General features: G+C 36.6%; 1 protein-coding gene across 3 annotated transcripts in view; it reads right to left on the minus strand.

Moving 5' to 3' along the window:
- Window positions 1–2,131: 2,131 nt before the first annotated feature.
- LOC149146829 (cell division cycle protein 48-related / CDC48-like protein) overlaps window positions 2,132–14,968 on the minus strand; it is a 70,531-nt gene continuing 57,694 nt past the window's right edge. For 2 of the 3 annotated variants that reach the window (XM_089439073.1, XM_089439074.1), the window contains exons 7-11: window positions 4,515–4,760; window positions 4,213–4,399; window positions 4,044–4,109; window positions 3,556–3,799; window positions 2,132–3,468 (exon numbers count right to left, since the gene is read on the minus strand). In XM_089439073.1, coding sequence (XP_089295199.1) covers window positions 2,993–3,468; window positions 3,556–3,799; window positions 4,044–4,109; window positions 4,213–4,399; window positions 4,515–4,760 — 1,219 coding nt within the window. In that variant the 3' untranslated portion in view covers window positions 2,132–2,992. Of the gene's footprint in view, window positions 3,469–3,555; window positions 3,800–4,043; window positions 4,123–4,212; window positions 4,400–4,514; window positions 4,761–14,968 lie in introns of those variants that run through there. The other variant, XR_016262453.1, reaches the window with a different exon arrangement.

The following is a 14,968-nucleotide window of genomic DNA, read 5'->3' on the forward strand; positions in this document are numbered from 1 at the left end:
TAATAACCCATTTACATTTACATTCATCCACTTCATCTTTTGACTTTTACAAAAGTCAAACTAAAAACTCTAAAAAATTACACAGTGAAAATTTTAATTAAAATCTCAAAAAATTGCAGCTGTGTAGCACCGAGTTTGAGGCCATTTTTAGGTATCTTCCTAAAGTCAAAATTGAAATATGAAAACAGTAAACTAACCTTGTCTGTCTAGTTTCCAAAACATCTTGAATTTTTGAAAATGACTCATATCAAGGCCTCCAAAAATGCATTCTCCCAAGGTGTCTCCAAAAGATTCGAGCCAGAACCAGAAGGGTCGCGCCAAGTTTGAGGTCATTTTTAGGTGTCTTCCTGAAGTCAAAACTGAAATCTGAAGAAAACGATAAACTAGCCTTCTCTATCTAGTTTCCAGAACATCTTGAATTTTTGAAAATGACCCATGGGAAGGTGTCCAAAAACTCATTCTCCCAAGGTGTCTCAAGAAAGGTCGCACCAGAATCAGAATGGTCACGCTTCTCTACAAAAAGGTCGCATTTCTCCTAAAAGGGTCGCACTTCTCTATAGAAAGGTCACATTTCTCCATTCAAAAATCGCATTTCTCCCAAAATGCAACAAAACCCTCAATTTTCACATTTTTTTCTCTTGCACGATAATCACTGAGAGATGCATGAAATTTTAAGAGTGCAAATGAGTTAAAAGCAACTCATCTTATCCTTTTAAACTTGATTTTGGAACCTTGACACTTTATGACTTCTGAAATTTGAAACTTGATAACTTTATTGGCTTTCTTGAGACATTCGGTCTTTTTGGAACTCTGAACTGCAGCCTTTGGAACTTTAAAGTACTTATTACATATAAAAACATAAAATTACATTTGATATCAAAATTTATTGAAGAGACTTGCTCATTACCACTCCTTTGCCGGATCTAATGCATGAAATGAGAATTTTAGTGACCTTGAAACCCTAATGACCTAATGGAGACACTCCACTGAATGAAATCATGATGGTAATCACTGACATGATGATGATTCTTAATGATGATACACTTAGCTAAGTGATGAAAGTCACTGGCATGTGAAATTCTCGAAAGAGTGGAAATAACCTTAGACACTAACCAATGACCAAATTTTATTTTGAAAACCTAGTAACGTGATAAAATTTGACTTAGACATCTAACAAAACTTGGTAAAAGCATATTTGATTACTGGTGGCAGGGGGAACTGACTGACACTAACATGTTCAACCACAGTGGTTTAGTGATGATATACATGTTATCTAGCCCCAACTTTGTGCAACCACATTGCTAAAGATCAGCATGTCTAGAAAGCTAAGTTCGCCATTCATTTGACCCGTTTATAAAGCTAATGCACTACAGAACATAAGCCTTATAAGGCCCACTCGATTGCCTACAAGACATCACGATAACGCACATTATAAGCAATACATGTCTAACCCCCTATTCTGTCCGACCGCACATATAAAGACAGCACACATTATAAGCTCTACAGACCTATGAGACACATCGGTTAAATGATAGACAAGCCGTAAACCCTGCCACTCTATCCAACCGCACTTGTAAAGATTGCATCAACATTATAAAGATGCCCCACATGGCATGCTATAAAGATGGTGCACCGAGTTTCACAGGCCAACGAGAACTAAAGAACCTAACAATACATGACCACCATAGGCCCACAAAGATAACTGTTCATTGATAAACAAAGACACATGTATAGCGTGTGACATGTATTATAAAAACTGTCAGATAAGCTACTTGACAGAAATCCATACTAATCTCCGTGTTTAAGAATGTATAAGCACCTTGTTCTTATCATTGTCGAAAACTGCATTGATCCTGAATGGACAGTTGATAATAAAAAATTACTAGTCAGTTGAAATGAATAAAAAACTTTTTATGTGCAATAAGTTGTTTATTCGTCGAAAAAAAAATATTGTTCAAGCTTGAAAAGCAATTGCTTGCCCGATATGGGCATGACGATCAGAAGATATGCTATTCACCCGTAGCAAAACTCTGCTGAAATTGCATGCAAAGTATCTGCATCAAATAATAAAGATATTACACGACCATTTTCTGGCCAGGGATAATATATTTTCCATGAACATAGCAAAAAATTTCAAGGACTGTTAAAATTTCAAATGTAGTATTGGCAACCAAATTATTGTTCATAATCATGTTGTCACCATACAATGAAGCAGTAAATGCACGTATATTGGAATAACTTGTCATTTCCTCCGTGAGAAAAAAGATGATAGCCTATGCTTTTGACAAATTGCCTGCCATCATGTGATTATGATTTTAATCACAAAGAAACACCATGCATTAAAGGAAGTCCCATTTTACTATGTCTTCGATTTTGACTCAGAAACGTTCATCTTTAAATCGAAACCCTCACAAACCAGTTTAGAAACCTGCACAGCATAAAGGGAATCCAGATTTGATTCTCCATGCATCAAAAGCAGCTCAACTGAACACTGAACACCAAACTTTGAGAAGTAGATCAGACTTCTGTTGTGACTCTGAATTGCATTGTACACTGGTCATTCTTAAAATCTGTAGCCAGGAGTAAGCACTTTAAATTTAATACCAAGAACATAATTGCCCATAACTGGTGGTGCTTGAGACAGATTATAATATATAGCTCAGTTATTGAGAATATAAAGGAACGTTCCATTAATTCTGTCAAGGAAATACAGACAAATAATGAAAGAATGCTGCCAAATTTCTAATGACATCAGGCAACGCTCTCATCCATTTGACCACCAAAATCCCCACTCCAGGACAACATGCAGGCTGCTGACCTACTCTAGGTGGCATTGTGATTGAACTTTAAAAATATTTTATCTCTCAGTCTGGGCATGGTTCATATATAATATATGCTTCCCTGGCTACATTTGATTGATCTGTTCTACACCTTTTCACACTTTTCTCTCGCATTGCAACCACTTGAATGGATGTGTTCAGATCCATAAACTTTAGAAATTACTTTCATCTGCTAAAAAATCCTTCAAAAATCTAACAATGCTCAGTTTGTCAGGCATATCTTTCAATGAAATCACACCTTGACAAACTCGAGAGTAAAGTCTTTCGAGTTCTGGAATTCCATAATCATCAGTGCATTTTACAAATTTCTGTTTTATCCCTTCAATCTGCCCTACCAACTGCTTGCTTATTGGTGCTGCTTTTGCAGAGGCTCGGATTTCACCAGCCTCGACGACTTCTGGCACCACATTTTCTGCAACACCAGTGGGACCCAATGGAACTTTATCCCCCTTGTCATTTTCAATATGCACCTCAGCATTTTGATGTTGGACTTCCTGAACTGTCTCATTTCCCACACCATTTTGAAAGGTTTTAATTGTTGAAGAAACATTCTGCCCAATTGTATCAGTCTCCATAGGGTCTGATTTTTCCTCAACCAAGTGACCAGAGCCTCCTCCGACAGCTTCACCTGCAAAAGAATATATTCCTCGAGTTTCAGTGTCAATTTGAAAAACCTGATAATAGGATAGACACAAGCAAGCATGAACAAGATTACCTTGATCAGTATCATTGTTCCGCTTTGAACGTTTCAAGACTTCATAACTTTGTGAAACATTCATTGCAGGCTGAACATTGCGTAAGCGAGCACTTGCTCTTGTAACATGAACTTGCTGGACAACAGGATTTAAATGAAATGTTGTTGCTGAATCCTCTGGCAAGCGAGTTGGCCCACCCTGAGAAGCAATTGAATCACAGAAGGCCACCAAAGCTGGATCCATTTGAGAAAGCATGCCATGAACCTGCTTATGCACAGAACCTAAAGTAAACAAATTTACGTCCAGAAAATAAATAAAAAATCTCCTGCGTGTATCATAACATATAAAAGCACAAGTTCCAAGTAATAATACTTCTATTATAGAGCATCCCAGTTAAACATAATTTGCCAAGTTCAATAACCAATAACATTTAAAATGCACGAGCTTCAACTTATAAAAATTATTTTTATAGAGCACCCCCATTAATTGTAAATACATAAAACCATACTGCATCTCTTAGCGCATATGCTCTGCTGACAATCCTAGCTCCATTGTAATCATCTCCATTATATGCCTGTTACAGAACACTGGCTGTAGGTAAGATAAACTAAACAAAAGCCATGACTCATTCTTTCCAAAAGAAAACTCAAAACCTAAACATATAGAATTATGCTCACTTTTGCATTGGCAGGAATAAGTTGCACATCTTGCAGGAATGCGGAGCATGTCAAGTAACGCCCACTATCCACACGCTGCAGTAAAGTAGCCACATCCATGGGATTTTGAACTATGGAATGATAATCGGGAGCATCTTCATCCATAACAGGATAGTGGAATATACTGAACCGTTTTTCATACAGAAGTCTGCATGTAGAAAGCCCATTGTAGAGGGTAAGTGAATATGCACTCCAAAGTAATTTTCCCACTTGGCAAATGCTTCCTCAACAAGTAAATTAACAATCATCAGCAATTACATTACCTGTTACAAACATCTCGAAGACACATTCGAAGTCGACGAATGGCATGTTCCTCTGCCTCTGCCTTAGACCGTAGCTCACTCTCACTGGGACCCCTTTCTGACTTCGGGACCTTTAATAATGCAGGAAGAGGGACATTTTTTTGTGGCCTTTGGGTAGCTTCTTGATCAGGTATGGTAAGAAAAGCATCAACAATCTTTGAGATGAACTTCAGCCTATCATCAGAAGTTGGCTTTTCTACTTGGTAGCTGCATGAAATGGGAAAGCTTATTATTCAAATTTAATCAACTCCGTGTGCAATCATTAACCATCACATACTAGTAATGATAATGATAATAAGACGTGAAAATCCCCCAAGGTAGAACTTGGAAACAAATAAATGTAAAATTTAAGATGCAATCTCCATGCTATAGCAGACCTCCAATATGAAAATGGGAACGTATGCAGGCAAACCGTAAAGGAGGCTTGTTTCCATGTGGGAAACAGATACAAAAACTTCAGGAAAATGTAGACTATATGTTTCATGCACAAAGCATCTTGTACACAATTCCCAGATGTTCCCTAGTTAATTTAAGTTTGGAAAATCATGTTTCCGTAATGCAAAAATAAAAATAAAAATAAAAAGCTTTTTAAATTAGGCATGTGTGGGCTCCATTGCTTAGAAGCTAAAAGGATGATTTAATAAAACAATAAAAAATAAGCATTTTAAATATGAAATTTTGAAGATTTATACTCGTACATCTATCTGCACATTAAACAAAAATTCTGCCTACATAAATAAGCATGCAGTTTCTCTGTTTCTTGAAATTTTCAATGCATCAATCTCAAACCCCATTTCCCCTTTCCCTAATCCCAACAACCAAGGCCAAAATAAATATACAAAAAACCCAGTGCTACAGTTGCAAGTCAGACCCCATGAATAATTGTTCATAATGGTAAGAATAAAGATTGTGTAGGTTTTAACCCTGTACAGAAATTACCTGCAAACGAATTCTTCAAACAGAAAATAAACAATGGCAAGAACAGCAAAGAAATATACAGAGATTTTCCCTGGATCCCAAAACTTGGACTACCAAATTGATTTTTCATTATATTTTTTTCAATGTTTCAATACATATATATATACATGTCAAAGCATTCATAAACCCCAATCCATTAACCATGGATTAGAACATAATTGCAGTTCCCTTGACAGGATCTACAAAATACCATGCGTAGAAAACCATCATGCCCAAACCCATGTGCAAACCCATGCACAAAACCATGGATAGGTCTGCCCACCATCTTTGGGTCTGCCCCCATCCTTGGGTCCGTCCAACTATTTTTGGGTCCGCATAAAAATAAAAATAAAAATTCCCAGGGCGCCCCACCCCGTTGTGCCTGGCGCAATGTATAGCCCCTGGTTCTAGTCGTGGAAATAATATAACACATACCCAACAGATTGTACACAATTTTCTTATTCAAATACCCATTTGGCCAAACGTGATATTGGTTCCATAAGCCCAATACTTCACAACAAACACTGGACATAAATCAAAACACAACTAGCATAGATCTAACCCCATATCTATTAAATGCCAAGATGGATGAAAAAACTCAAGGCACATACAAACTTCGCATAGCTTAATAGATCCAAGGTTAAGACATATATATGCTTGTGTGTGTGTGTGTGTGTTTGATCTTTCTAAGAAAGGTAGTTCTGAAGATGTGATACGATGGCATTTCATATCAAAGAAAAATCAGTACGAGTGTTTGGTGGGTACCCTTATACCCAATTAATCCATGAATTCATACAAATTTCAGTATTACAACTTTAGTGAGAACAATATTTTTCAGGTGCTAGTGCTATATTACCTTAACCCTAACACTAATGCTAACAACCATTGTGGATCAATATAAACATTGTAGAAAATTTTGGAAATATAAACATTACAATAATCTGCACTTAATGTTTAAATGGGGAGGGAATACAAAGATTAACAATGACAACATTAACCTGACCATGATGAGGTGCAGACAAGCTTTCAATGAAGAATCAATCTGCATAAATTGTAGTCTCCAAAAAGTCTTCACAAAAACCTCTTTAAAAACGGTGCAGCAAACAGGCGTGGCAAGCATGGTTGGGGGTCATTCTTGGCCTCGAGGAAAACCAGGAAACAACATATAAGTGGGATTTAGGGAAGACCACAACAATGAATCAAGCCATTGGTTTCAGTGCAAGGAATGATGATTCTAAAGCAAATGGGCATAAGACAAATCTCAGTAATAGGGGATTTCTTGCCAATAATTTGTCACATGATTAACCACTCATTGCCACAAGAGCCTCAATTATGGGGAACGAAATGTCAAGCTCAACCAATGATTGGGGGCTTCAAATCCATTGCATTTTTTCATGTCGTGGAAGAGCACAATTCCATGGTTGATAGAATGGCAAATGAACCGTGCACACTGCACACTGGAGCAAAGAGAACAAAAAAAGGGGCCATCTTATTTTGTTATCTCCCATGAACTCTATTATAAACCATAGGCAAAGTGTAATGCATTCAATCACATTGGGCCATATACAAAAGGGCAAATCGCAATTTAATGGATATGTCCCTTCATGCATTCTCATATCTATTTCTTCAGGGTGATATCCACATCTACACCCTCAAGCTAGGCACTCAAAGCACATGTGATATTAACTCTAAAACAATATGGAGCTCACCACATCTTGCTTGTCATGCCACTTTAGCTCAATGGACACAACATTCAGGAAAGGATAGTCTCTGTGGTTTTACAAGAATGGAAGTGGATGGCAAGTTGTATTGGTTAGCAGGGGAGCAGAAGTTTGGGCAGATTCAAACTTTGATAAGATGGGCATGAACAATGACAATCCTGGAAGATGTGAGTATGGAAAAAATTTGGAGATATACAGAGGCATTTGAAGATGTGAAAGGCACAATCATGAAGCTCAAGATTTCTTGTTAAATGTGTGGAAGTGGCAAGGCTGGCAAAAAGATTGGGAGCAGAAAGCTTCACAGATTACAGGTGATTCATAGGTAAATGATAAGGGCCAAAGAAGAGATAGATGTTGAAAGCTGTAAGTCAGACAGGTACTTCTAAATTGGCTTTGTGTCTAGCATGGGGAAGTGTTTGAAAAGGTACTCTCTCTAGATATTAACTTTATTTTATAAAGTTAACATAACTTTTACTTTATAATAATTAAAAGGTGACTTTAAATTGTGTTAATGAGAGATTAAGTCACAGCCGTCAATCTAAAGTGATCAAGATTAGATCTTGACTGTCAATCACTTTGGATATAGGGCTTTAGTCATTGGATGTTCTAAAAACAAATCTAAGGAGACAAAGAGAGACACATTGCATGAACAAGTGAGAGTTTGACCTGAAGAAGATGAGGGAAATAGATTGCAGCAGCAAAAAATTACAAGGGAAGCAAGGAGGGCACGCATTTCAAGGCATCATACACAAATTTTGGTTACTAAGTTCCAGGAAGCAGAGAAGCAGTTTTCAGGCAGCAAGATAGCAACAGCTTGCTGTATCATACCATATGGATTCAGTTCAATTCGTGCATATGTATGGACATGCTGTCAAAGTCTAAAAACCGCACTGTGCAAAGCTGTTTAGGAACAGAATTTGAGGCAGATTTCTGTGGGTGAATTTATAAAAATTTTGGGCCAAGTACAGCTTCATAAATTGCTGCAATAATTTTCAAAATTATTTTCTCTGTAGACTGAAATAAAAGAATCACCTGTTTGTTGGTTTTCCCCATTGGGGTTTCCATGGTAAATCACATTGTCGAATTTTTGGTGTAAATCGTTTTTTATTTCTGCTGCATTTTAAAGTTAGTGAACTCAATGTATTTCTCTTTATAAAAATCAGGAAAATATTTCATTTTCTGAGTTTAAAAATCTGGGTATAATTTTTTATTGAAAGCAATCATGAGAGACCGGATGAAGCAGAGGACATAATTAGGCAATTTCAAAGAACTGTGAAATGGTAAATGGAACAAAGACCTGGTTATGAGTAAAACAGGATAACAACTTCCCTTGTGCTTCTATTGGCTCACTTGGAATATGTTGAGAAGTGTAACTATGTTCGGTTTTCATAATGACGTGTAAATGTGATTTTATGTAATTATGTAAAGAGGAAATATAAAATTACTTTTGTAATGCTTGTCTCCTGGGTTTCATGAGCAAGGAATTTTATTTTTAGTAATGGCTCCCATTGTGAGCCTTTAGGATTGGTCATAAAGTCAAACAGAGTCAATGTCATGTATAAAGGACAATCTTGGACATGTTACATTTTCTATGAGTCATTAAAAGTATAGGAAAGCTCTCCAAGACCAAGCAAAGTCTCCTCCTACAAGTCGGCTTCAAGAAGGATAATAATATCTTCACAAAAGGACACGTCGACTCACCTACATGTCATGTCGGCTAATTAGCATGGGCAACAACTATTAATAGGGCAGCTCAGCCTTATTTCTGTTAAGATATTCCGACACATAGGAAATAGTTAAGTATCACTTGGTCTAGTGTAGAGTTAGGTAAAGTGTGTTTCTTTACTATGTACTTTTGTAACTTACAATCCAACGGTCACGATATGTAGTGATCCGACGGGGTTCGTTCTCTCCTCGGTATTACCTACACTTGATCCATGGCCTAACACCCGATTGGTCCATGATCTCTATTTAAAGAGCATGGAGGGTCATTTGTAGGGTAACCGTTCATGAGAGAAGCTTATGTAAATTTTCATTCTTTTATTAATAAATTGCCTAAAGTGGCCACGTTGGCTCAAGCCGTGGACTGTTTCCCTCTTTGAGTGTTTTAACCACGTCAATAATATTGGTGTATTGAACTATGATCTGTTTGTGAGCGGTGTCCTTTGGTGTTCTATCTGAGGAACTTACCCTGTAAATTCCGACAATTTCAATGACAGAATTTCAGAGATGAACTTTCGGTCAAGGTCTGAAATAGGAGTGCAAAAGTCACTTAGAAGAAGCCTAATCATCAACAAAGATTGAAGGAAGGAAAGCGAAGTCTTTGGGAGTGTTTTGGGACTGTTTTAGGTTGATCTCCCTTCACACGTGCAAGGTAAAGGAACTATTCTCTAGTGCAAAAAAGGTCGAAGTTATTGTAGACCTATTCGAAGGGTAATTCAAGGAGGAAGCTAGGGTATGCTACAAGTCGAGTTACCAAAGAAGAGACCTCCTACTAAAGCAAAGGAAAACAAGGCATAAGAGAAGGTCTTATGTATGAGTTAGGGTTTTTGATTTAAGGTTTCTGATAAAGGAGGCCAAAATAAGTCTGAAGCAGAAGGAAGCCTAAGTTGAAGAGAAGTCGAGGAGGAAGGAGCAAAAGGTTGACTATCATTGACTAAGGATCTCTTCAGGGAAGCTTTGTGTCTTGGTCTTGGAGTGGCATATAGGTCAAGGGTCTTGGTCTTGGTATTCGTCAATTGGAATCTCTATAATAAAAAGAATTTGTTCGGGTTTTCCTCTCAAGAGTGAGAGGTTTTTGCCCCAGTAGATAGCCTATATTTTTTGTCGCTTGTCCCTTTATGCCATATGGTTTATGCTTGGTAGTTGTTTGATGAAGAATAACATTATAATAACATACGTAAAATAAGATCCTAATCAAGAAGTAAAAATCATTCACGAGCAGTTATCTAACTAAGAGAAATCACCTAACCTCGATGCACTAAATTTCTCAACAAAATAGACCAGATGGCAGTATGGAAGAAGATACAGTCTCCAGGAGGTCGAACAGGGACTCGAACCAAGCCCCAATCCACTTCTCATGAACGTTAGCAGCAAGAAGACTACCCCTAGCAAGAATGGGCTTGCCAATTTCTGAAACTTTCTAATGTATTGCAAGATGTTTTCTTTTGGTAGGGTGATATCTAATTCTATAAACTAGTCATGTAATCAGCCAACTAGAACTACTAGAACAGTCCATATATGAGGCAAATTTGTTGAAGCCTTGAATTTTGTTAAATTTCCTAAAACAGCTTTGAAGAATAATCTTTGTATTAATCAGTTGGAAGGTTAGGCGACAGCCTCCTTTTAATACAAAAAGGACACATTTTGTTAAACTAAAAAGAAAAACAGTGTAGCAAACAAAAACTCTTCCATCAAAACCATCACCTCCAAAAAAAACACCTTAACATGAACCTCTTCAAAATTAGAAACAAATACTATTAAATTTCTAATACCAACCAAATTTATTCTCATGGCAATTAATTTATCCCCATCAATTTATTTAATTACCCAAATAATTACTGAATGACCAAAAAATAAAAACACTGGTATTTTTATCTTTTTACATTTTCGACTTAAAATATATGCAACTAAAATAAACCATAGAGATCAATCACAGATTGCAAAATAAAATCACCCACAACAATTCAATGTCATCTAGTTATATGGATAATCTGGGTTTTTCGACCCACAAAGATACAAGGAAAAATACAAAGTCCTAGAGGTGTAACTTACTAACTCGGCTCTCACAAAGTGAATTTGGCCCAATGAACTTGGTCTCTAGGAAATTAGCCTTTAGATAAAATCAGCCTGGATAACTCAGCCCAAATACTCAGCCAGAGACCCAACCTGTGCCCTCCTTGCATGTCACTGATGCGCACTAGGAAAACTCAGCACTCCAGCGACTCGACGCCTCCAAATAAATCAATCTCCTTCGGATTTCCAGCAACCCAACCATTCAATCTCCTCTTCCTTGGCCATCCTGGATTCACCACAATCCACTCACACTTCTCCTTCCTATGCTCTTGGTCCACAGAGCCACTTGCACTTTTAGAGAAAATTCCTCTCTGAATGATGACTCAATCACACACTTGTGTCTTCAGCTCCTCACTAGATTCCCTTTATAATCTTCATTTAGTCCAAATCCCTAACCCCAATCTTCGTTCTAAAACCATCTTGGAGATCAACGATTAAGATTATTTCCAAGTCACTTAAATAATTAAATAATTTATCCTTAAAAAATGACTCAATAGTCCACAATAATTAATTTACTCATAGGAAAAAAGACATAAATCACTTACTCCACCAAGCAAGCACCTAGAAAAGGCAAATAATTTCTTCCACATGCTAAGACACCAATCCTACGCAGAAGACCTTTCGAAGCTACCACCTACTTCAACAATCCCTCCTAGCAAGGAAGGTATTCTCCACTACCCCTAGCTTATCTCGATACCTCACAAACTTTCCTTTCACTAGAGGCTTACATGTTCATTTGTAGAAATGTACTACAATCTCGCAGAACCCCCCTAGACCCTCCCACATCTGATGAAGTGGTATATGATCTCGATATGCTTGGACCGGTCATGAAACATAGGATTCTCGGAGATCTTAATGCAACTGTGATTAAATAACCCTACAGACATACTTCTCAATTGATCCCACTTCCATTACGAAAATGAACAAAACCTCCCTTCGAAATTGGGCACAATCTCGGTACCCAACTCTAAATTACTTCAAAATTGAAGCACTCTAGCCCCCGTGCCCAAAAGCTTCAAGAACAACCAAAGCTCAATTTCCTTCTGTCAGTGACTCTCTTCGAAATTCCTACTGTGCAATAAAATTTCCCTCAAGGGTCAATAACCCCTCAAAATCAAGGAAAAGTGTTCCTCTTATTCCAAAGAGAACACTAACAATATTTGCAGACACTGTAACAACCAATGAAGAGTGTTCCTCCACCCTCAGAACCCCCTCCTTCCTTTGTTGTCTTCTCTCTTATACACCATCCCTTCCACCACCTTCCTTTCCACCGTCTCAAGGTCCTGATTAGTAAAATATGTTCTTCCTAGTTCTTTGTAGGTCACAGGTAGAGCGAATTTCAGCTCCCACCTTGCTCTTTCATTTCTTAGAGACGGTCACGATTTGAGTGATGGACTTAGTTTATATAATTCATGAGAATCATAGTTATTTTTTTAGCCATTTAATTTCTTAATGTCTTTTTTTATTGATCTTATATTTTATTACAATTTATTAATTTAATTTACTTTTAATTATTGAGGTTGTTTTGGTTGTTTGGGATTGACTTATTTGAAAAGATTATATATATATATATATATATATAAAGTTCTATTTTATTTAGTTTCTTTTTAGTGAATATAATATATATAAGTATTTTTAGTTATTATAATTAAAATTCCCTTTTATTTTGTATAACCATTGTATTAACTTTATTTTTGGAATCATCTATTATGATGATGGTACGCATATCAAGTACCTCATTTGATGTAATCGTTATATTCCGGTGCGCTAGATATTTACTTCAAAACCAATTCATTACCTTATATTAGCTAGTATGTATACTAGTGCAGTGCATGAGATGCATGCATATATAGCTATCATATGCATGCTAATATTCACAAGGAAGGTATTCTCCACTACCCCTAGCTTATCTCGATACCTCACAAACTTTCCTTTCACTAGAGGCTTACATGTTCATTTGTAGAAATGTACTACAATCTCGCAGAACCCCCCTAGACCCTCCCACATCTGATGAAGTGGTATATGATCTCGATATGCTTGGACCGGTCATGAAACATAGGATTCTCGGAGATCTTAATGCAACTGTGATTAAATAACCCTACAGGCATACTTCTCAATTGATCCCACTTCCATTACGAAAATGAACAAAACCTCCCTTCGAAATTGGGCACAATCTCGGTACCCAACTCTAAATTACTTCAAAATTGAAGCACTCTAGCCCCCGTGCCCAAAAGCTTCAAGAACAACCAAAGCTCAATTTCCTTCTGTCAGTGACTCTCTTCGAAATTCCTACTGTGCAATAAAATTTCCCTCAAGGGTCAATAACCCCTCAAAATCAAGGAAAAGTGTTCCTCTTATTCCAAAGAGAACACTAACAATATTTGCAGACACTGTAACAACCAATGAAGAGTGTTCCTCCACCCTCAGAACCCCCTCCTTCCTTTGTTGTCTTCTCTCTTATACACCATCCCTTCCACCACCTTCCTTTCCACCGTCTCAAGGTCCTGATTAGTAAAATATGTTCTTCCTAGTTCTTTGTAGGTCACAGGTAGAGCGAATTTCAACTCCCACCTTACTCTTTCATCTCTTAGAGGCGGTCACGTTTTGAGTGGTGGACTTAATTTATTTAATTCATGAGAATCATAGTTATGTTTTTAGCCATTTAATTTCTTAATGTTTTTATTGAACTTATATTTTATTACAATTTATTAATTTAATTCAATTTGAATTATTAAGGTTGTTTTGGTTGTTTGGGATTGACTTATTTGAAAAGATTATATATATATATATATATATATATATATATATATATAAAGTTCTATTTTATTTAGTTTCTTTTTAGTGAATATAATATATATAAGTATTTTTAGTTATTATAATTAAAATTCCCTTTTATTTTGTATAATCCATAGTATTAACTTCATTTTTGGAATCATATATTATGATGATGATACGCATATCAAGTACCTCATTTGATGTAAACGTTATATTCCGGTGCGCTAGATATTTACTTCAAAACCAATTCATTACCTTATATTAGCTAGTATGTATACTAGTGCAGTGCATGAGATGCATGCATATATAGCTATCATATGCATGCTAATATTCACATCCTATTTGTAATTGTAGGTGGGTCATTACAACCCTTCAAAAACATGGTTCAGTGTTTCGAAAATGAAAACTCATACAATTTGTCGTTGAAACATCACTAATACATTTCTTAACCATTTCACTTTTTTGGAAACAACAAATCGTAGTTCTGAAACATTTCGGACATTTTAAAATTTTTATGGATCCATTTATGAAAACCCAGAAACGTATCGCAAAAAATTGTGATTCATTTCCGGATTTCCATAATAGGATCATTGTTTTAGTCGTTTTTGCTTGGGGAAAATTCACTGCCCCAGGGGCCTACCCACCTCTTAATCTATATCAACATGTAAACCATATTTGCATGCCATTTCATTTTTGGAGGAAGTCGTCAAGGGGCAGTTCGAGATTCCTTTATGGAGCAATTCAAGATTGTTTGTATGATGGAGCAATACGGGATTCCCTTAGTGAGGGAATAATTTGAGATTGTCTGTATAGAGTAGTCCGAGATTCCCTTAGTGAAGGATCAGTTCAAGATTCTCTTTATGAAGAAGCAGATTGAATTCTCTAGGTGAAGTAGGCTGAGTTCTCTTGGCAGATGACTTGATAAAAGAACTATTAGACCAAGTTTGACCAAATCATGTTTATGGTTATTTGACCTAGTCTTTGACTTGGATGTATCTCTGTTGAACTTAATCATTTCTCTAAGAAGAAGAGTTGTTGGTCTTTTCCCCATGTGGTTTTCCCAGGGTAAAATGGTATTTTCTTGTGTGGTTGTCTCTTTATGATCCTCTAGCTTCTTGTTTATTGATAGATCCTCTATATAATTGCTTTATGATAAATATAATTGTA

Source organism: Pinus tabuliformis, chromosome 9 (genome assembly GCF_031772625.1).
Source record: "Pinus tabuliformis cultivar Carrire ecotype Pingquan chromosome 9, CPIR1, whole genome shotgun sequence".
NCBI lineage: Eukaryota > Viridiplantae > Streptophyta > Pinopsida > Pinales > Pinaceae > Pinus > Pinus tabuliformis.